The sequence below is a fragment of the Apteryx mantelli genome, chromosome 1 (assembly GCF_036417845.1).
Source record: "Apteryx mantelli isolate bAptMan1 chromosome 1, bAptMan1.hap1, whole genome shotgun sequence".
Classification (NCBI taxonomy): domain Eukaryota; kingdom Metazoa; phylum Chordata; class Aves; order Apterygiformes; family Apterygidae; genus Apteryx; species Apteryx mantelli.
The window spans coordinates 175,586,727-175,611,325 of record NC_089978.1 but is presented as its reverse complement, the minus strand read 5'-3'; the positions used below and the strand labels follow the sequence as shown (position 1 = coordinate 175,611,325).

General features: G+C 36.7%; 1 protein-coding gene across 1 annotated transcript in view; it reads left to right on the top strand.

Annotated features, from left to right (window-relative positions):
• Positions 1–24,599, top strand: part of LRRIQ1 (leucine rich repeats and IQ motif containing 1) — a 125,547-nt gene that overhangs the window by 17,459 nt on the left and 83,489 nt on the right. Inside the window, exons 11-15 of the mRNA XM_067289916.1 lie at positions 1,074–1,267; positions 2,019–2,146; positions 8,397–8,470; positions 8,793–8,886; positions 16,570–16,746. Coding sequence (XP_067146017.1) covers positions 1,074–1,267; positions 2,019–2,146; positions 8,397–8,470; positions 8,793–8,886; positions 16,570–16,746 — 667 coding nt within the window. The remainder of the gene's footprint in view (positions 1–1,073; positions 1,268–2,018; positions 2,147–8,396; positions 8,471–8,792; positions 8,887–16,569; positions 16,747–24,599) is intronic.

The window sequence follows — 24,599 nt, the reverse complement described above, 5'->3', positions numbered from 1 at the left end:
AAAGATAGATTCACCTTTGTAAAGCTTGCCCGAGTTGCTTATGCAAACCTGGGAAGCTTTGAGTGAGGTAAAGATGAGAGAGGGTGTTACATCAAACATTCGATCTTGTAAAAACTACTGGAAAGAAAAGTAAATTGAGGAACTCCCTTTTTAGATCCCTTTTGTTGAGTGTCCCCTGTCAAAGGAGCTTTACTGCTGTATATGCGAGAAAAAAGTGCTTGGACCCATAGCACCTAGATACATCAGTGCTCTAGAAAGGTAGACATTACAGATTGTCTGGCATCTATAAGACTAGAAAGACAGTCTGATTTTGCTGTTGTAAGAAGATGATTTGGGAAAAATTCTGTGGAAGGAATGGACACTGAGATGAAATTTTCCTTCGTGTCTTTTTGTGGGGAAGATACCACACATTCTTGCTTTCTACACTAGCTGGCACGAGTAGGCTTGTTATGAGTATAATGGCTGTATAAGTATAGCTTTATACTTAAAGACACGAGACTTCTTTATAAATTTCTTCATAAAAATTATTTTATGACAGTTCCTTAAAGAGGACACACTCACATTAATAGTGCTGGCCTAGGTATATCACATTAACACGGTTTGTTCTCACCTTGCTGATAACTTTATAAAGACCTTTAAAAATGAAATAATGAAAATTGACCTTTAAACAGAGTTGCTGTTTCTATTCTTAGGACTGATTTTTAAGAGGGCTGTTAGCATTTCACAAAGCCCATGGGTCTGAATAACAGTTATAAACTGTGCTAGCATAGTAAGTATAGCTTTTCACTTTCTCTTGCAATAAAAGTGCTTGAGTTATTATTACTTAGTTAATAGGACCAGAAATCTGTGAACTGTACACATTGTAAAGCTATATATATTTGTGCTTTTAAGTATAGGAAAGAATACTGTTTGAAAGGGTCAAAATACAGTAATAATTTTAAAAACTTTTACAGGACTAATATTAATTGTTACTATATACAACATGAGTATATCACGACTTCAGAGTTTTTTTGATACTGGGAAACCAACAGTTTTTGATTTCAATGTGGCTTAATTCAGCTTTTTTTTTCCAGGTGGTCTGGAGTCACTGAAAAATCTTCAGCAGTTAATCGTGGATCATAATCAGTTAATCAGTACAAAAGGTCTTTGTGAAGCACCTACTCTCATGCACCTAGACTGTTCTTTTAATCATCTCACGCAAGTTGAAGGCATTGAGAATAGTGGCCTACTTCAAATTCTGAAGTTGCAAGGCAATAACCTCCAGGAGGTAAAAAGCTTTGAATAAAATGTGATGTTTATTGTACATACTTCTTTGTTACTAGTAATATTGTTCAGAAAGTTGATCATGTGCTGTTTTGCTTTTTTTTTTCCTTTTAGAGAGTTTTTTTTTTTTTAAAGACACAAATGGCTAGCAGTATGGTTAAGTATTTTCTTGCTTCTTAGTGCTTTAAAAATTGTCCCCACAGTAATTATAGTTCCCTCCTTGGTTTATAGCAGGTAGTCTTCAGATTGCATTATGCAATGCTGATTCTCTGTTTAAAATGTACCAAAATATTTTTATCACTACAGAAAAGTAATAGCTTTGGTTAATTTCATGAATGCTGATTTTCCAAAATTGGAGTTTGTGCTGCAGCGTTCAAAATAAGCAACTTGTTTGCTAACTGTACGCTTAATTATCTTTACTGACAATGACTCTCATGAATTTGGGAGAGGAAAACCATTAAGCAGCATATAACTGCAGAAACAAAATAGTAAGATTATGGCTCTCTAGCCCTTTTTAAAAAATTATACTGGATGTTCAGTCTACATAGAAGACACTGAGAAATATTTACAAGCAGGTATGTAGAAATTGTATGTAACAATTGATACATGTATAATAAGCAAATGATACATACATCCAAAGTGTGTTTTTGCTTGCATTACTTTAGTAATGATTGATGAAAAGCATCTGGCAAGCATTCCATTGTTGTTTCTCTAATTTAATATTAATTTTAAATAACCTTCTCTTTTCAATTTAGCTTCCAAGACTGGAAAATCATGTTTTGCTAAGAGAACTCTATTTGGATGACAATAGCATCTCTTCTATGAGAACATTTTCTTTGTATTGGTTGCCTTTGTTGCAGATTCTTTCGTTCTCTCAAAATAGGTAAACAAAAACATTCTTCCATTTAACAAAATTGATACAGTATTTACTAATGTAACACTTATTTAAAGATTGTAATTCTGAATGTGCTGAAAATAGCACTATCTTTTCCAGTTCTTTGAAAAAATGTATTTGACAAGTAATGACATTGGCCACCTTTAGCTAAGAAAATTTGAAACAGCAGTAACTATGAAAAGTAAATTTTTCTATTAGATGTGATATGAAAATGATTTTTGAGCACTGTGGTATTATTAAAACCATGGTGGCTTGTTTTTTTCCTTACTTTAGCAACTGTTTCGAGAGTATCGCTGTTGAACTTCATATTTCACAGCCAGCTTATTCAAAACAGACTTTGAAGGCTATGTTAAGTGCAAATGCTGGAGTAAAAGAGTACAAGTTAGAATGTTCATTAGGTTGTTTTTATTTCATATACATGATGTCTTAATGCCCCCAAAAAACAAGTTTTAGTACTGCTTATTTGCCTTTTCTTCATTGTTATGGTTCAATTTGAAATGTATAAAATAAAAAGGATGAATCAAGACAAAAAGCATAAAACTAGACCATGAATTAAAGTATTATGTAATTAACTTTCTGTTCCATTTTATGAACGAATCTGTATGCTTATGGAATTAGAATGACCAGATATTCAGAGTCAAAACCTAGATTCTCCCCACTCTTTTTTCTTAACTTAAAATTGTTCCTTATTGTTTTAATTTAATAGAATTTTCTAAGTTTTAGTAGTAAAATGGATTTTGATAGTAGATTGATATGAATTGATTATTTTTTTCCGTATTGTCACTTTCACTCTGAAAACGATTTATCTCATTTAAACACTTAGAATATCTACCTCTGAACTAATTGCTTACAGCTCCTGCTATAGGCAGTCAAGAGAAGGAGATACTTTTAGAGTGTGATTCATCTGCAATTTTTAGATATCTGCTGTGAGATTAATTACATCCTACAAGTGTCTGTTCATCTTCATAGACTCTTAACAGAGTCTACATGACCAGCTCGCATGTAGGTATCTACATTTGGACAGATGAATCTCATCCTATGTGACAAAGTCAATTAGCTGTGAGTCTGGGAGGAAAAAGATCACCAAGACTGAATCCAGTTATCATAAAGGATGTTCTTATTTATGGAAAATTTATTCCTGTTTGAGTATATAATCTTTATATAACTTTTCAGATTGTTTTCAGGTCATTTCTAATGAAGTAGCACACATGTAAACTCTTTGATGTAAATATAACAGAACTTAGTCTTCAGGTTGTCGGGGGAGGGGGTTTTAGTTCTTCTGGAGTTTGGAGAAAGTGCTTCCTGCCTGTGACTAATGAGAGCATTACTTGTTGAGTGTTAGATTCTGAATCACCCATATTGATTTAACTTGGAATCTTAGATAAAAATATAAGGCTGTATGCATGAATTTCACAAATTGTTTGGATACTGTTGGGTTTTTTTGCCCATTCATGTTTTTTCCTTCTTTTTTCATCTTCCCATAGAACACACACTAGTGTGGCTCTATCTTCTTTGCAGTTTCCTTCTCTTTCTCCTGTTTGTTTTTGCTAACATTGAGGTGTAGCTGCACTGTGTGCAATAAGATGTTTTCAAAACTGCTTGAAGGCCTGACTTGCTTGCCCTGGAGACAACGAAATTAGGAGCATGGCATCAGGAATAGCTGGAGTGGAGCCTCTGGATCTAGGTTGTGCTTGACTGATGATGTAGATGTGCCCTATGTCACTTACCCATCTCCTGATCTTACAATTTTTATTCTCTGTTGCACTGCTTCTGCTTTTTCAGTAGCCAAGCTGAGATGCAGTGTTTGGTCAGTTGAATTTCTCTTGCTAGACTGGGAGAGAACACGTATTTATGCATCAGCAAATGAGATGTGCTGATAATAAACCAAAAAAAAACCAAACCACAATTCCCTTTCTTTCCTTTGTGTTTATACCTTATCTTGAATCTGTGGGGCAAGCAGGACAAGATAGCAATAAATGCAGATTAAAAGCCTCAAAATTCCTGGCATTTCAGTAGCCTGCTCTGTTACACTCACTTTATGTACACTTATAAGCAGCTCCATATGTGTCTGCTAGAGCATAAGTGACTCGATGTTCTATATAGAAACAATGAATGTAATGGAGTAAGCTGTTGAAAGAAAAGCTGTTTCTTTACTTTTATCCTACAGCTAGTGCAATTTTGTGATTTTTTGGGGGAGGATTTTTTTTTTTTGAGTGTGCACTGAGTGCCATTTCCTTTTTACTGATTGCAGGAAGCCCGTATAATGGTAATGCTGTGAATCTGTGTTCTTTCTAAAAGTAAAGTACTGTGGGGAAAAAAAAATTCTTATGTTAATTTACAGGTTTTTTATTTCTGAGATGCTTTGTCTGTATCATAAACCAGAAATTGCTAAATAAAAAACTCCAAAATAAAAAATAATTCTGTTTTAAATCTACAATGTAACAACAAGGAGTTACAATAGAGCTAAATAACACATACTGATGAACTCCTTCAAATATACCAAGGGCAGCTATTTCACCACTACTGCTTTTATCAAAAGAGCATTTTACTGTGGCTTTTGCATACGAAGCATATACTCAGTTCTTGCAGTAGCTACAGTCAATGATGTTGACTTTATCACTGTGGAAATGGGGCTGTGAAGATCCGTGCTCTCTTTTATAGCAGCTGGAGAGCACAAGCATTAAGTTAGTTTATAAAAGGAATGCTTTTGGTTTTTATTTGGATAAACACTTTTTTGTAGGAGAAATAAAACCTTGCCACTAGGACAAAAATTAATATGTATTTAATATGTATTAAAAGGTCTTGTGGTATTTATATTTACTTGTAATCCATCTTAATTATTTAGCTTCTTTGCTAATTGCTTTTTCATATAAAAGTTTTACAATGAGACATTAAATCAAGCTACTATTCGGATAGCCAATACATTTTTATGAGCAATTTCAAAATAGACAAATTTATCTCTCTTAAAATTTCTGTTTTAATATGGCAAGGCTCATTTTTTGTTATCTGTAAGGTGTCGTAAGGGTGGTCGATAATTTAATTTAAAAAATTCAAGTCAGCTGCAAAAGTTCCATTTTGTGGGGGTTGTTGAGAGGTGAGGTTTGGACAGTATCATAATCTTGTGAACGTGTTGCTCATGTGCATGTTTTGCAACTAGATTTATACTATTCTTAAATGGCTTGTAATAGAAATGTTAAAAGATCAGCTCACCACTTTCTTAATACATATTGTTCGTGCTATTTAAATTACAGAACATTTGTGTTTTTAAACAATATCTCAGATGTGAGAGTTGAGCTCACTGTCACTGCAAGCCATTGTATTTTTGATTGTACTTTTCCAGAGTCATCTTGATAAATCTAAATGGCACTGGATATTGAATTTAATCAGTCGTGAAAAAGTTATATTTGTATATATATATATATATTTTTTTTTTTTCTTTAGCAGACTGGATTTTTTTCATTTTCAGTAATTCTTTGCTGCTGATGTGTTTATCTCTGAGTCTGACACCATGGACAATACTGTTGAAGTATTGCCTGCCAGAGTATTCGAGAAACAAGTGGCTGACTGAAAGAGTTCCTATATTATGTTTGATTGCTTCTTGTAAATATGGTGAATATTGTAAACAAAAATGTTGTTCTTATTTTTAAAGAATGCAAAAGAAATATGGGCACTACTTAAAGATCTCAGTCAATATAAAATTCATTCTTAATTATCTTGCCCTCTTTCCTGCTAACTTCTCATTAACATCAATGATAATTTTTTTCTGGGAAAAAGCAGACACACAGCAAAATTTGGACTATCCTGAACAGTAATTGGTATCCATGTTCTGAAATGTAATCTTTATTTTCTCTGGTGCATACTTGCAACTCTTCTAGTCTCTTTCTGGCTTGAAATTGCTCTGGTTATCTATGTCCTGTCCTACTACAACCTTAAATGGGAGCAGAAAGAGGAAGCTGTAGCTTACTTTTTTGTGAATATCTTTTACTTTTGTGTCTTCTTTGTAATTTATATCTCTCATATGCCCAGGGCTAATGTGACAAGGTCAAGTAGTATTAAGTTTTCAGTAATGTCCTTTGTCTTTCTGGTTTGAATTTTCTAAGGAAAAAAATTAACAAAGAATGTCAGTAAAAGGAAAGCTATAGAATGACGGGGAAAAGGTTTAACTCTCATAATGCCAACGGCAGGCAGGGGTAGTCCAGTAATCAAAAAGGATTTCTAAACCACCACAGCATAAAATGGCAAAGATCCACATACCTAACACAGTATAAATAAAAGCTATTTCATTGTCTTTTGTAGAAAAAAAGATACTGCAAAAATTATGTTTCAGTCCCTTGTACCAAGTACAATTTTCCGGGGAATATGTGAATCTATAAATCTATTCACGGATTTTCAGTTTGTGTGGCCATAGTGTTTGCCAGTGATATCTATCTTGACCGCTGTTATGAATATTAAATATATTTATATACTATTGACTGGTCATGAGAAACTTCTCTAAAATATTCATATTTGTATTACCATGTCTATTTATGAGGCTTAATGCTTTTTAGACTTAATGCTTCATGTTTATTTGATTCCCTGGAAAACTGTCCAGGAGGTAATAGTACTAAATAGGGCTAAAATCGGGACTATTTTAAAGTATAGTTTGTTGAAAAAAAAGCATAGTGACACATATTTATTTGATTTTTATATCTGTTTCTCCAAATCTACAATTAAAATGTTATATTTTCCTATAGAAATTCTTCTTTGTCAATTGAATGTGGAAATTAAATGAAATTTTTTGTCCTGCTTGTGTGCACATTTTCAACAAGAATAGAGAATTTACATTCAAAACTTGGTTCAGATTTTGTGAACCAGAATTAAATCCAGCTCTCTGTCTTTCAGTTGAAATGCCTCTGTTGGAGGACAGGACATAGTCACACATTTCAGCGGCAAACAAGCATTTTTGGCTCTGGCCAGTTTTAAGTTTGTTGAGTGAGTAGATTTTATTTTTTCACATGGTCACATTTCTGACCATAAGAATTCTGTTTTATAGCTTTCAAAGCCAGTTACTTATTACCCACAAAGAATATTGCTTACCATTAAAATTAACCATTACAAAGTGACCACACACATTGCCATCATTCTCCTCTTATGCTTCTTAGGCCTTGTTGCTACAGAAAGGAAAAAAGTTACCTGAAAGTGTGTTTTTAAACAGATTTAGTTGATTTAATATGTGTTTGTACATAAGCATTCTAGACTTAGTTGAAGACTGGCTTTTTACGTCTTGATTTTTTTTGCGCTCCCTTTTTCATATTTAAGGTAAAAGAAAATAAACTTTTCAATCTGAAAGGTAATATTTGGAAACATCATTGCAGCTGACTGAATGGTTTTAACATATTCTTAGGTACACCAATGCAAGTTTGTAAGCAAACCTTTTAACAACACTGGATACTATTAATTTTAATAGTAGTGATAATACACGTTTTATGGTCCAAGATGGCCTTTGCCCACATGAATATCAGCTCAGTTTCCTTATATGTACTCTCCAATGCTACAAATATGAATTTTGTCATAGTGTTCCCACTGCTTTGCTGCTTTATGGTGCAAGAAAAGCTCTGATGTGCAAGAAGAGCAGTTCCATAGCTGGCAGTTATCTGACACTGTGTTACAGAGGTAAAGACAGAGGAAGCATTAAAAAGGCATTACAGGACAGTGCAGCCTTGATCTCTTAAGAAATTCAATTGTGACTACAACTGTGTTTGTTTTAGAATCTAGGAAGCAATGTGGTAAGTGGAGAAGAGAAAAAGACAAAATTTATGAGTAATTTGAAGTGGAGGAAAGAGGAAAAAGATAGTTAAAAATAATAATAAATAATAAATAATAAATCAGGGTTTTTTGTTAGATGCATGCTAGTTATGATGTCTAAAGGAAAGCTAATTGAATCATCTGTAAATTTTACAAGACTGCAGATCCTCAGAACTAAATGTAGGAAAAATAGAATAAAATGTTTACCAAAGAAAACAAAACATTAGTGAATAAGTATCAAAAATTAAGCTGAGTTATTGCTACTTAGAAGACAAAGAAATGCTTTCAAGTTAAAGGAGGAATTTCTGTAATTAATTTTAGTACCTTCGGTAGCTAAATGAATATTTACTCATATAAATGAGTAAATTCCCATAACTGCAAATGATTCTGCTGCCTGCCTCTTTGTCAACTGCTTTTGTTTTAAATGAAAAAGATTGCTCTGTTTTGTTCGTAGTTTGACTGAGCTTGCACCTTTAAATTCATGTGTATCTCTGGAAAAACTGGATATCAGAAATAACCGCTTGTCAGGTGAGTTGTGTAAAAACAAACAGAAAAAAAACATAAAACAAAAGCAAACCTCATCCAAACAATAACTTTTTAAATAAATTAAAAACTTGGTTGAGTCTGAGTGTGGAAATAATATTTATAATATATATTAATATATAAAAGATATAAATATTTTTCAAACATAGATGCTATTAATAATAACTGTACAGTATAGCAGAATTGTTTGTAGTACTTCATGGTTTTGGTACATTTTATTTTCATAGGAATTTTAGGCACATATAGTATAAATGATATGATTCTGTGCTCAACTTGATACTTAATTTTCTTTTCTAATACAATACAGACCTTAAAAGTGTCATTATATGGTTAAATGGCTGCCATAAACTAAGTGAGTTGTCACTCAGTGGAAATCCGCTTCTCCAAGAAAGGACATGGAGGTAAGAAAATTTTGATTTCCTAAATAGAAAAATGAAAATTAGCCAAAAACTAGATCTATGCAAGTATTTCTTAAGTTAGTTAAATAGTAATAGGAGGATATTAGTAAAATACGTTTTTAGTCCAAATAATACCTCAAATTTGTGTCACCAAATAAGAGTCCAGAATCATTCTTCACCTACTTTTATGCACTAAAAAGATGATGTGTCATTTTTCTAGATTTGTGGCAATATTTGCAATGCACAGTGTAGATAGTTATGTAGGTGCACCAGCATTTTTGCATTAATGTAAATACAGTTTTGATAAAAAGGTTTAATAATTTTTCATGTGACATAATGCTAAAAGAATTTTATTATTTTAGAGTTTTAATTTGAGCCAAAGGGCTGGACTTTTGTGAATGAGAGAAACCTGTGCATTGTAAATACTGATCTTTTCTTCTATATCTCTCCCTTAACACAAAGGCATATATAAATATGTGGTTTTGAGAGGAATTAGAGAGCCAGTGTGGTTTGCCATGTTGGAAAAATATACATTATTTTAAATATGAATTATCTTACATTAATTTCAAATGGGAGGCTGATCTTCAGTTTACTTCTCTGTGATTAGTGAGTGACCTGAGATTTTTCTTGAGTTGTGGCAAATAATGTCCTCTGCAGGCCTAATAATGGTAAGCCTACACAAAGTATTCCAGGTAGCAAAGGAGTTAAGACTACTTCTTCATTTGCAACCTGTTATTCTCTTAAACCTGTCTGCCATCATCTACCTGCTTGCCTTATCGTGAGTTCAGATAGATTCTAGGACAAGAAAATTTCTGCTCTGTGTTTAATGTTGTGTATTGTTTAAAGGACTCCCTTTGCCTTTTCCTGATCCCTCTCCTCCCTTCTCAGCAAACACATACTTACAGAGTTTTAACACATGATTAAGACTATCCAATTGTGTACACTGGAGTCAAACTAACAGTGCTATGAGAGAGCAAAGGAGACAAAAATGGTGGCTTTCTGCAGCAAAAGTCATCCAAAGTGAAAGGGAAAACAACTTTTTGATACTTAGCAAAAAGACATGTATTGATCAGAAACCCATAGCTTCATGAGGAGGTCCACTGTGGCCCTCGAAATTCTTTGTGACATAGACAAAAGGGAAAAAAATATATTCCACTGTGTAATCAGTTGTTGGCCATAATCTGGAACCGGCAGAGAAATGAGAAAGGCTGACCTGTCTGGTCAGAACAGAAGATAAGAGAAGTTGACCACAGATTCCACTATTCACTAGAGAAGGTCTGACTGTTAGCATCAGTTCCAAGGCTTCCCCACACCACTAGGCATCAAATATTGGTCACAGTCAAGGTTTTGATCTGATAATACTATTTAGTACATGATAGAGAGCAAAGAGAAGAAATCCAAAGGGTAAACTCAGATCTGATTTAAGTGTGCTGTCTGGGAGAAACTGGAGAAGTATCACAACATAACCCAGATTGCTGTCAGAACTACATTTGTTTGACATTAATTTGAAGTAATATATAAATACATTAATTTGACGTGTAAATTTACCTTTCTTTGGGAATTTCTGTAAACCTCTAGACAAAGTATGCACCTACAGCATCTAAAACTACCTAAAAATCCATTCTTTTTGTAAGCTGTAGATGAACTTTCCATCATCTACATTTATGGTGGTAATGTATATAAAGGATCTTTTGTTTCTTTGCTTTGTGCAGAGTCAACTTTACTCAAATGTATGTGTGCAAGGACCCGAGTGAAAATTGAGCTGTGTCAGGTCTAATGGTTTCAAAACCCCTTCACCACAATTCTTTCCTCTTTCCCCAATTCCAGTTCCAGAGCTTAAATGCAAAAAATTCTATCCCCAGTCATTTAAATTAAAAATGGAAAAAACAAAAACCCAAGAGTCTCTGTGGAAACACAATGCAAAAGCACTATGAGAAACTTTTATCTGAATCTTCCAGTCCTTTTACGTTCAAAGATTTGTAGTTAAGGAAAATAGGAAGTTAGGTTTAAAACAAAACAAAACAAAAACCCTGTTTCTGCAGTTTCTATTTTTACAAACATCAGGACTATAGGTTAATATTAGTTTATGGAGATATTCTTTCATTTCTTCCCATTCTTTAATCTACCAGAAAAAGCTGGAAAAAAAATCTGTGAAGGGACCAGTGAATAAACAGCTGATTCTTTACTCTGATGAGTAAGGCGCCTATGCCTTGAGCTTCTTGGTCTTTGTCTTGCCAAGCAAATATTACCTTGCAAATTTTGCAGTAGAGTTTGGCACTTCTAAATAAATGAAAAAAGAACAGTGTAGGTGTACACAAAAGAATTGTGATGTACATGCAAACACTACCACAAATTGGAAGAGAATTATTCAAGAGAACAAATAAATTTAAATATGTGATCTTTATTTTCTAAGAACTCCTGTTTATCATTTTGTTTAGACAGAAATCTTGATGTTTGGCTTAGTATTTGTGGCCCAAATAAAAGGTTGTTTGCCAAAACTGCATGCTGTGTTTTCTCCCAAGTTTATTATCTTTTGTGTTAAAGGTTTTCTTGACCTCTGAATACAATACTTCAAAGACTTTTTTTTTTTCTTAATTTGTTGGGTTTAGAAAGATTAATTAGGACATTTTAGTTCAGTATTTTCTGTTCCATTCGCAGAATAGGAGTATGTATTGAGCTGATTTGGTACAGACATTTGTCACTCAGAGATTTTGCAGCATACGTATTGCTTCATCTCTGTTCTCCTTCTGAAACAGTGTACAAATTTAAATTGGCAGGTTTACTGTGTTACATGTGTTTGAATTACTGAAATCCTTGCCAGAGCCCAATAGAACACTTTTTTGATAATTCGGGTAAGTGATAGCTGCAGAAAAGCTTTTCAAAAATCAGTTTTCATTTGTATAAACCCATTTTCTGAATAATTGATTATAAGACAAAATTTTAAATGCAAAAATATATGAAATACCTTCATATAATTATTCATATCTCTGGGATGTCAATGTTTCTAGGGGCTCTAACGTATATTTTGAAAAGGAAAATTTAAAGTTTGCCCTAAGAGGGCTTATGTACATTCTCCACTATATCAAAACTTTATTATTTAATTACTGTTTACCTTACTTTCAGTATTTATAAAATGAGGGTAGTATTTCTTCTATGAAAATGCTGTCAGCATTACTTCATTCAAAGGTAAATACAGTATAAGATTCTGTAATTCCTAATTAAGGAAAACAAACGTGCTGTTTAATTGTAAGCTTGTACGTAAGTTAGTGAGTTTTCTATGCTGTTTAAATGCTATCTTAAGTGAGTACTTTTCTTTAGGCAAATGTAGAAATTATGAAGATATATGCCTTATTTGTGACTGTGTTTATTTTGTGAACTCTTTGTCCATTGATTTTTCCACAATATCTTCTTTTTCAGCATGAATTCTGGTGTTCCACTTTATCATCTGAGTTTACCACCTTTGGTTTATCTTTGGTGACTTTAGCCTTCTCATTGAAGTTTTGTCTGATGCAACCTTTGTTACCTTATTTTACATTTCATTACAGTATCTGCATAGAGATATGACCATCCACTCATCCTTTTCTCCTTTATTTTAGTCTACTCTGGTTTTGCTCTTTCCGATTAATCAGAATAATATGACTGTTCTGACACTGCTTGCTTGTCCTTCTCAGAACCACTAGCTCCTGACTGTCCATCCCATAGCTTCTTTGAGTGTTTTTCTTTTTGCTTTGTTGTCTTTTTATTTTCTTGTTTATTCCCTTCCATCACTTCATCCACCTTCCGCTTAAGAGACTTGCTGCTGTGGCAACTTGAAAAGGAGTAGTGTATTCTTGTCTATAGTGAATGTATAGAGGAATCCTTAGCTTAGCATCTTTAAAGGGAAAATTTTTAGAAGAAGAAAAAGCAGGAATTAATGGTTGGTTCTGTTCTAGTAGCTGAAGCTTAAGTTGTTGTTGTTGTTGTTGTTGTTGTTGTTGTTGTTCTGAGAGATCCATATCTTCACACCAGAAGTTAATTGTTCTTAAGGTTACGAGAGATGGGGGCCTAAAAATAGTGCTATTCTTTCCCCTCCAGTGACATACAATACATATCTCAAACTTGGAGAACTGGTCCTTGAGACCATTACATGTGCATATATAAAATCTGGAAAAACTAGAAAGGAAGCTTCCTATGTATAATGAGGCACAGTCATCACAATCTCTGAAATGAGTAGTTGTGATAGAATTGAATAAAAGGGCACATTGATAGGCTGTTTGTATGGTTTTCCATATTTTAGTAGAAGTCTCCTGGTTTCTTGAGAATCCGGTTGTCTGAAACCCTGTACCTAGGCCAATACCTTGTAGACTTAAAGCTGTCTGGGAGGACTAATCATCAGAAGTACAGTAACAGTCTTGATTTAATATAGAGTATTCTTTCATTTCCCTGATGATTAACACTTCTTGTCCACGGATTTCAAGGGCAGAATGACAAATTGAAAATTCAGTTTTAGATTTGTAGGTGATTATTCAGAATACACATGTTGAAGTGGTAGGCTGTCTCTCATAGTGAACTCTTACTGTGATTCCATTAAGCTTTTAATCACTAAGAATTTAAATCATTATGTATTCTTTCAGCTAAGCAAATCAAGTATTTACTCGGGAAAGTGTTAACATAATAAATTATCTCTGAGGATACGAAGTAAGATACAACAATTGGTCTTTCATTTCAGATGCAATTAAAATAGGTGATTGAGATTTTGATTAATAAAGTGTTTGTTTGTTTGTTTTAAGTTTACCAGGTAGAAATATTCTTCATTCCTTTTCTTTCAAAAGTGCTATCACAAAATGGAGAGGTATACAGTTTATACAATTATTTTTTTACCCCTATTTGATCAGAATTTTTTATTTCCTTTTCTTAATTTACCAGCCTCTGAACAATTTGTCTTCAATCCACAGAAATATGCTCCTGGTAGTGGTTTGTATATGTGGTCTTCCAGGGCTACTGTCCAAGTGTTTAATAATATAACATCACTGTACAGAGTGCATATAATGATTGCTTTTACAAACATTTACTTAGATAGTCATTTCTATAACAATTTTTTTTTTAATTGAAGTTGTTCCTTATTAAATTTCAAGTCAGATAAAGATCAGGATTTACACTGTTACAAAAGCATGTATAGCATTATGTACACATTCTGTATTTTGGATTGCCTGGGTATAAAAACAGCAGAATTGGGGGCATTTGCATTCTAGAAGATGCAATGTATTAAGAGGAGAAAAAAAAAAACACTTACAAATATATCTTACATTAAAGATCTTTGTATAAACTTGTGGTTAGTATTTCAGTGGAGAAACATATTTGATTTTTTCAGTCAGAAATGTTCAAGTTTTTTAAAAGATAACTTTATAAATATATTCTTTTTTTTCTTTATGTGAATGGACTCCCACGGTTATTGAATGTAACTTTGTGAATAAAATTCAATGACTGTGACAAGATATTAAGTTTGCATTTGCATTGCTTTAATTTCCACTGTTTTACAGAACTAACTGTTATTTCACTTGTAACCTGGAGGGGTAAACCTTTCTGAATTCCAATTTAAGTATACGAACTGACACCTTAGATTTCCCTTAGATTGTTTGACCCAGTAGAGCTTTTATGATTAAACAAGAGATTCATTTATCTAGAGGATTTAAAGTATGCGATACTATAGAATATGGATTTGCTGAATACAGCATTGACTGTAACTTCAGGCAATGTGTTCTGGTGAACTTTACATAACCCCTTGATACCAACAAAGGAATTAGTTGTAAAATTTCCCGATCGGTCTTGTACTTTCATGTCCAGCCAGCGATAACACCAACAAAAGTGAAGTAGTAAGAAATTGCTTTTTAAAAATTAAACCCTGGGATCAGTCTGAGCACTCCTAGGGGAATGTGTTTCAATGCCACAATGATTTATAGAGCCTCTTAAATGACAGAATATTCACCAGGAAGTTTTCACTAAATGAAATATTGACTCAGCCCTTCACCAGGAGAAACCCAGCTGGAAAAACTGGTGTTGAGATCCCATAGCTCTAAGACACAATACTTCCAGTATCAATCAACATGATATGCCTTTTTTTTTTAATGTATCACTATTCAATATTAGCTTTGGTAATTCCTCTGTGTGTTCGGAGGCTGTCATCTAAAAGCATCATTTTATTCCAAATGTGTTTCAGACATTGTTATCCTGCAGTAATGGGCAATGAAGAAGGAAAGTTCTGTATCTGCATGAACTAACATTCTGTTCTAATAAGCCACATTTTGGAATATTCTAATTCAGTCATAGAAACTTTCTCTAATTTGAAACCTAATGTTACAGTCTGAACTAAGTAAGCCTCTTTTACTTTTGCAGGGAATAGTCAGGGGGTTCTAAAATTTTGAAAACCACATTATCTTTTTTTAATAGCGAGGGAACAATAAGCATTCTTCCATGTGTGTTATTTAAAACTAATTTAATGAAAACATTGAGTTTTGACATACTGATTTTAATACTTTTGCAGTCTTACAACTTTAAAGAAATTTGGACTGACATATGAAATATGTGAAACAAAGTTGCAGTACTAGACTATATTTCCCAATACTCTAAAAGAGAGCCTTGATAATAGTATTTCTTAAACTGGTCAATATGTTTCTCATACATATTTATTTTTTATATTGGTGGCCCTGATTGTGCTTTTCATAATATGGAAATGTTATCTCTACTACCATCCCTTTCACAGACCCGACCTTAATATTTCAAAAGTGGACTTCATGCTATTCAGTGAATTGTTAATTCTGTAGTCCAGTCAGGTAACTATTCAATACACCTAATGTGTAAATGTGAAAATATATTTAATGGATACTTAGAAGAATTAAAATGAAATGCTTCGATAGCTACCTTTTCTTTTTTTTTTTAACAAAGTGAACTGAATGCAATACAGTTAATATAAATCAACAAAAGCTCTGTATGTATGAACTGAGATCAGTTCTTTTAAGGCACAGGACGCTCGTGAATACCGTTAATGGTCATGAACGCACGAAACTAATAGCTACCGTGCAAACAGTTTTTGTGCTATTTTCCCCTCACATAGCACTTCTGTAATTGCCAATAGATTTTTTTCTGTCAGTCATGCTAAATTTATTACTGTTTTATGAGATTTATGCAAATGACGAAGAGGATAAGACTGACAATGCTGTCTTTGCGTTCTATGCAGTTTTTAAATCTAGGCCTCTAAACTCATCAACAAAATCAGTGCTGTATCTTAATCCTGTGGCTTAGTTTGCTGTGTTGCCTACTGATCAAATGCATTGCAGGTGTCTTTGCACAGGCATGTCAGATTTTCCTGTTGTTGTTTAAGCAGGTGAAACGCTAGCCCCAGTGAACTGAGAATGTTTTCCTTGACTTCACTGGGTGACCCAAGTGTCTCAGTAGTGGTCCATATATCAACAAAGTATTAAGAAAAGCTGCTAAGAAAGTGATCTTTCATATCAGTTTTGAGGTTTATTAAGAAAAAACCTTTAGTTAATATATTAATATATTAAAGTAAGTAAGAACAAACATATGAAAATTTATAGAGAACTATCATAACATTCTGTATCTTTATACAATAGTATCAATAAAATGGGAGTTCTAGCATAGGATTTTTTCATAAAGCTAATTATGACTTTTTCTTTTTTCTTTTCTAAGGTCTTCCCTGTTTAAGGTCCTTAATAGTTTACAGTTTCTTAATGGTGAAAACTTAAATTATCATACTTTAGTCACAACTGAAAGAATGAAAGGATCAGAATCAAGAACTTTTCTGGAACTTTGTCAATCTCAAATTGAAGAAAATGTTCTACTTAAAAAAAAGGCTGGAAAATTGGGGTATGTATGGATGTAAATACAAATTGCTTTCAGAAACATGTTTTGATGTATCCTTAGTGTAGTTCACTATGCTTTTCCTATGAATTTTACTTGGATTTTTGCCTACAAGCATGTATTACATTAGGAAAGAAATTATAAATCATTAAGTTCAGTGCAAGGAACATTGCACCTGTTTTCTCAATATTAACAACAAAAAAGCCAAGGCCCACAGATACTTTGATTTCTTAGCAAGTCCATGATATCTTTGCAGTCCTTTTTAATATCCAACTTCTCTGTTGATGTTTGGAAAGATAGTTTGATTGAGCCTGCCAGTACTGAACATTCTCCCACAGCAGGTGAAGCATCTAACGTTTGACTATGCTTTAGTCTGAACAGCTGCTTATTTACTTTGTTAGTTCAGGAAAAGTACCCACTTTTTTTTCAGAATCTAGCCATTTTGTATTTACACATAAGTATATGCATCTATGGTGTCTTATTAAAATCTAATGGGATATTACATCCCATGTATCGTCATTGTCATTGTCAGGTAAGGGAGTTACAGGAGGAAGTCAGTGGGCTGCGCAGCATCCGAGAAGTGGAGCAAGAGATAGACAGGGTATTCTCGGAGACTGTGCAGCTTCGGGAGTCCCAACCCCCCACAGCAGTGGAGTTGCCGGAGGGCTCTGTGCCGTGTGAAAAGGTACATCATAACATTGTAGAAGAAGGCTGGAAACTGGTCACTGCTCATGGAAGGAGAAAGGCTCCTACTCCTCCCGAAGACTTGCAGCTGAAGAACAGGTTTAGTGCCCTCCAGGATGAGGAGGAGATGGGCATGGCTGCCAGGGAAGTACCTGGGACAACACACCCTGTGCCCTGCCAGAACACCCGGAAGAAGCAGTGGGTGATTGTTGTGGGGGACTCCCTGCTACAGGGGACGGAGGCACCTATCTGCCGACCTGACCTCATGTCTAGAGAGGTTTGTGGCCTGCTGGGGGCTCGTGTGAGAGATGTCATGGAAAGATTGCCAAGACTTGTCCACGCTTCGGACTATTACCCACTGCTGCTCTTCCATGTGGGCGCCAATGACACCAAGGGCAAACTGGAGACCATCAAGCAGGATTTCAGAGCTCTGGGGATGGTGGTCAAGGGTCTGGGAGCCCAGGTCATCTTCTCCTCAATCCTGCCAGTGAGGGGGATGGATGAGAGGAGGAGGAGATGGACTTTCCAAGTTAACGACTGGCTGCGCCGCTGGTGTTGGCAACAGGGTTTTGGTTTCTATGACCATGGGACCCTGTTTGAAGATCGACAACTGCTGGGGAGAGATGGGATCCACCTCATGAGGCAGGACACGCAGGTCTTTGTCAACAGGTTGGCCAACCTGGTAAGGAGGGCTTTAAACTAGGAAAGACGGGAGAAGGGGAGAGTTATAGTGACAGGATAGCTGGCAAAAGACAGCTCAAGTCAGGATGCCTCCAGCAGGTGCATGCAGCCAGGGAAGTGCGCATGGGATGTGGCTATGGAGGATCCTCTTTTACCCCTCCTGGGAAACCTGCATGCTCAATCACCTCTCTGAAATGCCTGTACACCAATGCACGCAGCATGGGGAACAAACAGGAAGAACTAGAGATCTGTGTGCGGTCGCAGGGCCATGATCTCATTGCCATTACAGAGACATGGTGGGATAGCTCACATGACTGGAGTGCTGTCATGGATGGCTACATGCTTTTTAGGAAAGACAGGCCAGGCAAGCGAGGTGGTGGAGTTGCTCTTGATGTGAGAGAGCAACTGGAATGTATTGAGCTGTGCCTAGGGGTGGATGAAGAGCGAGTTGAGAGCTTATGGGTAAGGATTAAAGGGCAGGCTAGCATGGGTGACACTGTTGTGGGTGTTTACTACAGGCCACCTGATCAGGAAGAGGAAGTCGATGAGGCCTTCTACAGACAGCTGGAAGTAGCCTCACGATCCCAGGCCCTGGTTCTCATGGGGGACTTCAACCACCCCGATATCTGCTGGAGAGACAACACAGCTAGGCACAAACAGTCCTGGAGGTTCCTGCAGAGCATTGGTGACAACTTCTTGACACAGGTGGTGGAGGAGCCAACACGGAGAGGTGTGCTGCTGGACCTCGTACTAACAAACAAAGAAGGACTGGTGGAAGATGTGAAGGTCGGGGGCTGCCTTGGCTGCAGTGACCATGAGATCGTGGAGTTCAGGATCCTGTAAGGAGGCAGCAGGGCACCAAGTAGGATCGCAACCCTGGAGTTCAGGAGAGCAAACTTTGGCCTCTTCAGGGACCTACTTGGAGGAATCCCATGGCTTAGGGCCCTAGAAGGAAGGGGGGTCCAAAAGAGCTGGTTAATATTCAAACATCACTTCCTCCAGGCTCAAGAGCGGTGCATCCCTATGAGTAGGAAGTCAAGCAAAGGAGGTAGGAGACCTGCATGGATGAGCAAGGAGCTCCTGGCAAAACTCAACCAGAAGAAGGAAGTATACAGAAAGTGGAAAGGGGGACAGGCCACTTGGGAGGAATATAGGAACATTGTCAGAGTATGCAGGGATGTGACGAGGAAGGCTAAGGCCCGTTTGGAATTAAATCTGGCTAGGGATGTCAAGGACAGCAAGAAGGGCTTCTTCAAATACATCAGCAGCAAGAGGAAGACTAGGGAAAACGTGGGCCCTTTGCTGAATGGGGTGGGTGCCCTGGTGACGAAGGATGCAGAGAAGGCAGAGTTACTGAATGCCTTCTTTGCTTCAGTCTTTACTGCTCAGGCCAGCCCTCAGGAACCCCAGACCCTGGAGGCAAGTGAGAAGGTCTGGAGAAAGGAAGACTTTCCCTTGGTGGAGGAGGAGTGGGTTAGAGATCATTTAAGCAAACTTGACACCCACAAATCCATGGGCCCTGATGGGATGCACCCACGAGTGCTGAGGGAGCTGGCGGATGTCATTGCTAAGCCCCTCTCCATCATCTTTGAAAGGTCATGGAGAACAGGAGAGGTGCCTGAGGACTGGAAGAAAGCCAATGTCACGCCAGTCTTCAAAAAGGGCAAGAAGGAGGACCCAGGGAACTACAGGCCAGTCAGCCTCACCTGCATCCCTGAAAAGGTGATGGAGCAGCTCATCCTGGAGGCTATCTCCAAGCATGTGGAGGACAAGAAGGTGATCAGGAGTAGTCAGCACGGCTTCACCAAGGGGAAATCATGCCTAACCAATCTGATAGCCTTCTATGATGGAATGACTGGCTGGGTAGATGAGGGGAGAGCAGTGGATGTTGTCTACCTAGACTTCAGCAAGGCTTTTGACACTGTCTCCCATAACATCCTCATAGACAAGCTCAGGAAGTGTGGGCTGGATGAGTGGACAGTGAGGTGGATTGAGAACTGGCTGAATGGCAGAGCTCAGAGAGTTGTGATCAGCGGTGCAGGCTCTAGTTGGAGGCCTGTAGCTAGCGGTGTACCCCAGGGGTCAGTACTGGGTCCAGTCTTGTTCAACTTCTTCATCAATGACCTGGATGAAGGCACAGAGTGCACCCTCAGCAAGTTGGCTGACGATACCAAACTGGGAGGAGTGGCTGATGCACCAGAGGGCTGTGCTGCCATTCAGAGAGACCTGGACAGGCTGGAGAGGTGGGCGGAGAGGAACCTCATGAAGTTCAACAAAGGCAAGTGCAGAGTCCTGCACCTGGGGAGGAATAACCCCCTGCACCAGTACAGGTTGGGGGTTGACCTGCTAGAAAGCAGCTCTGCGGAGAAGGACCTGGGAGTGCTGGTGGACACCAAGTTAAGCATGAGGCAGCAATGTGCCCTTGTGGCCAAGAAGGCCAATGGTATCCTGGGGTGCATCAGGAAGAGTGTTGCCAGCAGGTCGAGAGAGGTGATTCTCCCCCTCTACTCAGCCCTGGTGAGGCCACATCTGGAGTACTGTGTCCAGTTCTGGGCTCCCCACTACAAGAGAGACATGGCACTACTGGAGAGAGTCCAGCAGAGGGCTACAAAGATGATTAGGGGATTGGAGCATCTCTCTTATGAGGAAAGACTGAGAGAGCTGGGCCTGTTTAGCCTGGAGAAGAGAAGACTGAGAGGAGATCTTATCAATGCGTACAAGTGTCTGAAGGGAGGGTGTCGAGAGGATGGGACCAGACTCTTTTCAGTGGTGCCCAGTGACAGGACGCGAGGCAATGGGCACAAACTGAAACACAGACAATTCCATCTGAACATGAGGAAAAACTTTTTCACTGTGAGGGTGACAGAGCACTGGAACAGGTTGCCCAGAGAGGTTGTGGAGTCTCCTTCTCTGGAGATATTCAAAACACGCCTGGATGCAATCCTGTGCAATGTGCTCTAGGTGACGCTGCTTGAGCAGGGGGGTTGGACTAGATGATCTTCAGAGGTCCCTTCCAACCTCAGTGATTCTGTGATTCTGTGATTCTGTGATGTATGAGGATAGACCAATGGGGTATTATTGGATGTTATGTCTTACTGTGTTAGTTAGTAACTACATTACTAAGTTGCATTAAATTCTTCATAGTTCACAAAACTGAGATTTCTTTGAAAAGAGATTAATATTAAGATTTAGATTAGAATTAGTTTGAAAGAAATTATATGGTGTAGTTTCTCTGACAGACGTAATGCCTAGGTGGCTCCTGGAACTCCTGTGTTTCTCCACTGAGCCCTTGAGAAGAGTCTTCTGCAGTTCTGTAATTCTTGGCTTCTAGTTTGCAGATGGGAAGCTGGTGCTTTCTAATGTTTACCGTTTGAAGTAGTGTTCTTTCTTTTATTTTTGTGTTTTATAGAAAAGAAGGAAGAAAGGAGAAGAAAAAAAAAGGATAAAAAATACTCCTTCTATGGTAGAGATCATTTTGTAATGTCCAAGGTTTAGGACCTGTTTTGTTGGTATAAAAATGCTAATCTGATTAGGATATGATTTGTGATAGAGCTGTAATAAATTCTCATTTTCACATACATTTCTGTAAGAAAGTTGGTGCAGAGGCAAGATGCTGTTCACAAAATTTAATGGTTTATTTAACCATGGTCCAGATGCATGGACAACTAGATGGGTAAAAAACTTATTGGATGGCCAGGCTCAGAGTAATGCAACTAATTAATGCGACTAATTTTTCATATGAAATTTTTTATAAGATTTTGAAAATTTATCCACAGCAACTTTTAAATTGGTAACTTTGACATGGTTGAAGCATCATATATGAAATGTAGTTTTAAAATGCATTTCTTATGGGTTAAAGCCCTCTCTGTTTCATTTTGGCTAAAACTACATTCTATGGATGATTTAAAAACCATTGAAAACTGCAGTTCATAAAAGAAACCCTAAACAACATGTACATATATAAACCTTAACAGCACAGCTATTATACATACATACTGCAATACTTTGTCCAAATTGACTGAATTAATGTGACGTTGCTTAAGAACAGGCCAAAAATAGAGCAAACTTCTGTCTGCTTCACATCTTGCTAAGTTATGAGCCCCTGTAGGTAAGACCTCAAATATGTAAGCTGCCAAAAGTAATCACTGCTTGGTTCCCTAATCCATGTTTCATACACCACTGCTGCCCAATTAAGTTGTCTGTGCTGTTTCTGCCTGTGAAGTCACTGTTCTTAGCATGCTTAAGAATTACATTTATTTTTAATTAAATTTCTCCATTCTAATAAATGCTTCTTGTCACATAATCTTCAGATATCTTGTAGTGAGTAATCATACACAAAACTGATAGAACACTTTGGTTGCAGTAATATGCTTTCAGTAATCAGATATGCAGATATCTGGCTAGTGGAAGTTGAACTTCCTAAGTACTAAATGTATAATATAGTGAAAATGACAGGAATCTCATAAATGGGATTGCAGTAGAAAAAGTGTAAACTAACCAAAATGACAGGATTCTCATAAAAGGGACTGCAGTAGAAAAAGGGTAAAGTAACCTCTTCCATGTATTTGTAAAGGACTTTTGTAACCTGTACTTGAACATCAGTAATGATGTTTGTATAAGTGTCCCCTAAGACACTTTTTACCACACAATTACAACAAAAGCTCACTTAAAATACAAGTACACTGTTTGAATATTTCATATATTGGAATTTCCACATTCCTCTTACAAACAGAATTGAGTGATATTTAGAACAAAATGAGCTAACTTTTTAACTAATTGACTTACAAGAATCACAATAGGGCAGCAATATGAGAAACATGATATTAAGCTAGCACAGAAAGAGTTAGCGGTAGAATCTTATTTATGGTTTACCTGTAGTGGCAGGAGAGAACTTGTTGGGCTGTTTTTTCAAAGGAAACTTGGAATCTCATATCATTTCTTTTTCTTTAAGTGGTCATTCTGTACAAGTGAATTGCTTGTGAATGCAGTTCCAGTATTGGTGAAAAGATGGTTGAATATTTTCTTCTAGGGCAAAGACTGAAAAAGAAAAGGCTATCTCTCCATTCTGCTACTTTATTCTTGGCTTGTTCAGGAAAGGTTTATTTACCAGCATTTACCAATATGTTTTTTAAAACAACTTTGTAACATTATAGACAAAGTTTTTGTTCAGTATTAGCATCAGTAGATATTGACGCAGAAATGAAATGAAAAATTTTCACATTGAATACATGCATAGAGACAAGATATTATTTCTTATTTGAGCTTTTCTGGCAAAGTTTGTATCCTGTTGGGGGAGAGGAGGGACATAATCTGTTTTCTGCTCCTGCATGAACTCCTTTTCTTGTTAGTTTGGCAAATTATGACTTCCAAGAAAATGGAAAAAAGTGCGGTTTTGTTTTACTTGAGAAATAGGCTAATTTTTCATGCCCTTTTCCCCTTTATTATATGTTCCAAAATAGGTTATGGACACATCTGTCTAAACTACCAAAACACTGCAATGAATCATCTTTGAAATGCTTTAAGAAGGTGCACATGTCACTTATTCATATGATTTTTACGGTCTCATTCTGACAAAATGATGCTCTTTGAATATGCCCGCACTCATTGCATGTGTGGGAGAGGAAGTTCTATACAAAATGTGTCAGCTCTGTGGACAAACTTCCAATGCTACCTTGAAGTTTAAGTAGCAACATTTTGGCTGATTTAAACACCATTGAAAGGCTTTAGCTTGTTCTTTTCAATACCTGTGAAGTCAGCCTATGCCTAGGTCAGCCTATGCATGGGTCCTCACACTTCCTATCTGCCAGTGGGTGTTTGCCCCTCCTATTCCCAAACACAGCATGTGCAACTGAGCAGCACTTAGCCTAGGTTTAGCAAGAAAGTATTGATGGATACTTTTGGTGGATGGATGTTAGGGCTGGAGTCCTAACAGTCATTACTGATGAATTCCTGGTTTGAACCTCCAAATAGCTTATAATATGAATTCTAATGCTTTCATCTTTCCTCCAAACCCCTGGGAAACCCTAGCATAAGTCAAGAGGTATCTTTTTAGTAAGTGAGCTACAGGTAGGAATCTGTTTGTAGCATTTTTTTCTGAAAGTGGGATCTTGGTCCATAGGTTCTAGCAGGGCTGCTATTCTAGCATAGTTGTACCTTGCTACAAAAGTCCCATCTCTTCCCCTTCTGACTTATTATCCTTTTCCCCAATTGCAAAAGCAGAGTATTAGGGAATATCATATCCTTTCCATCTGTGCTAAAATTTGCATAGAGAATAAAAATACTCCTTGTTAAAATCAAAATGAGGCTGTGGATAGCTATTAAGTATAAGGGAATGTGTTGGCCAAAGCTGGAAACCATAAAACTTTGGCTGTAGCAGGACTGCCGTATGTGACTACCTTACACTGCATAGCAAGCAGCCAGGCAGGATGGACACTGGTGCTTCCATCAGGAGCATCCCATTTCTTGTTTTGTCTAGATGCCAACTTGTAAAGTGT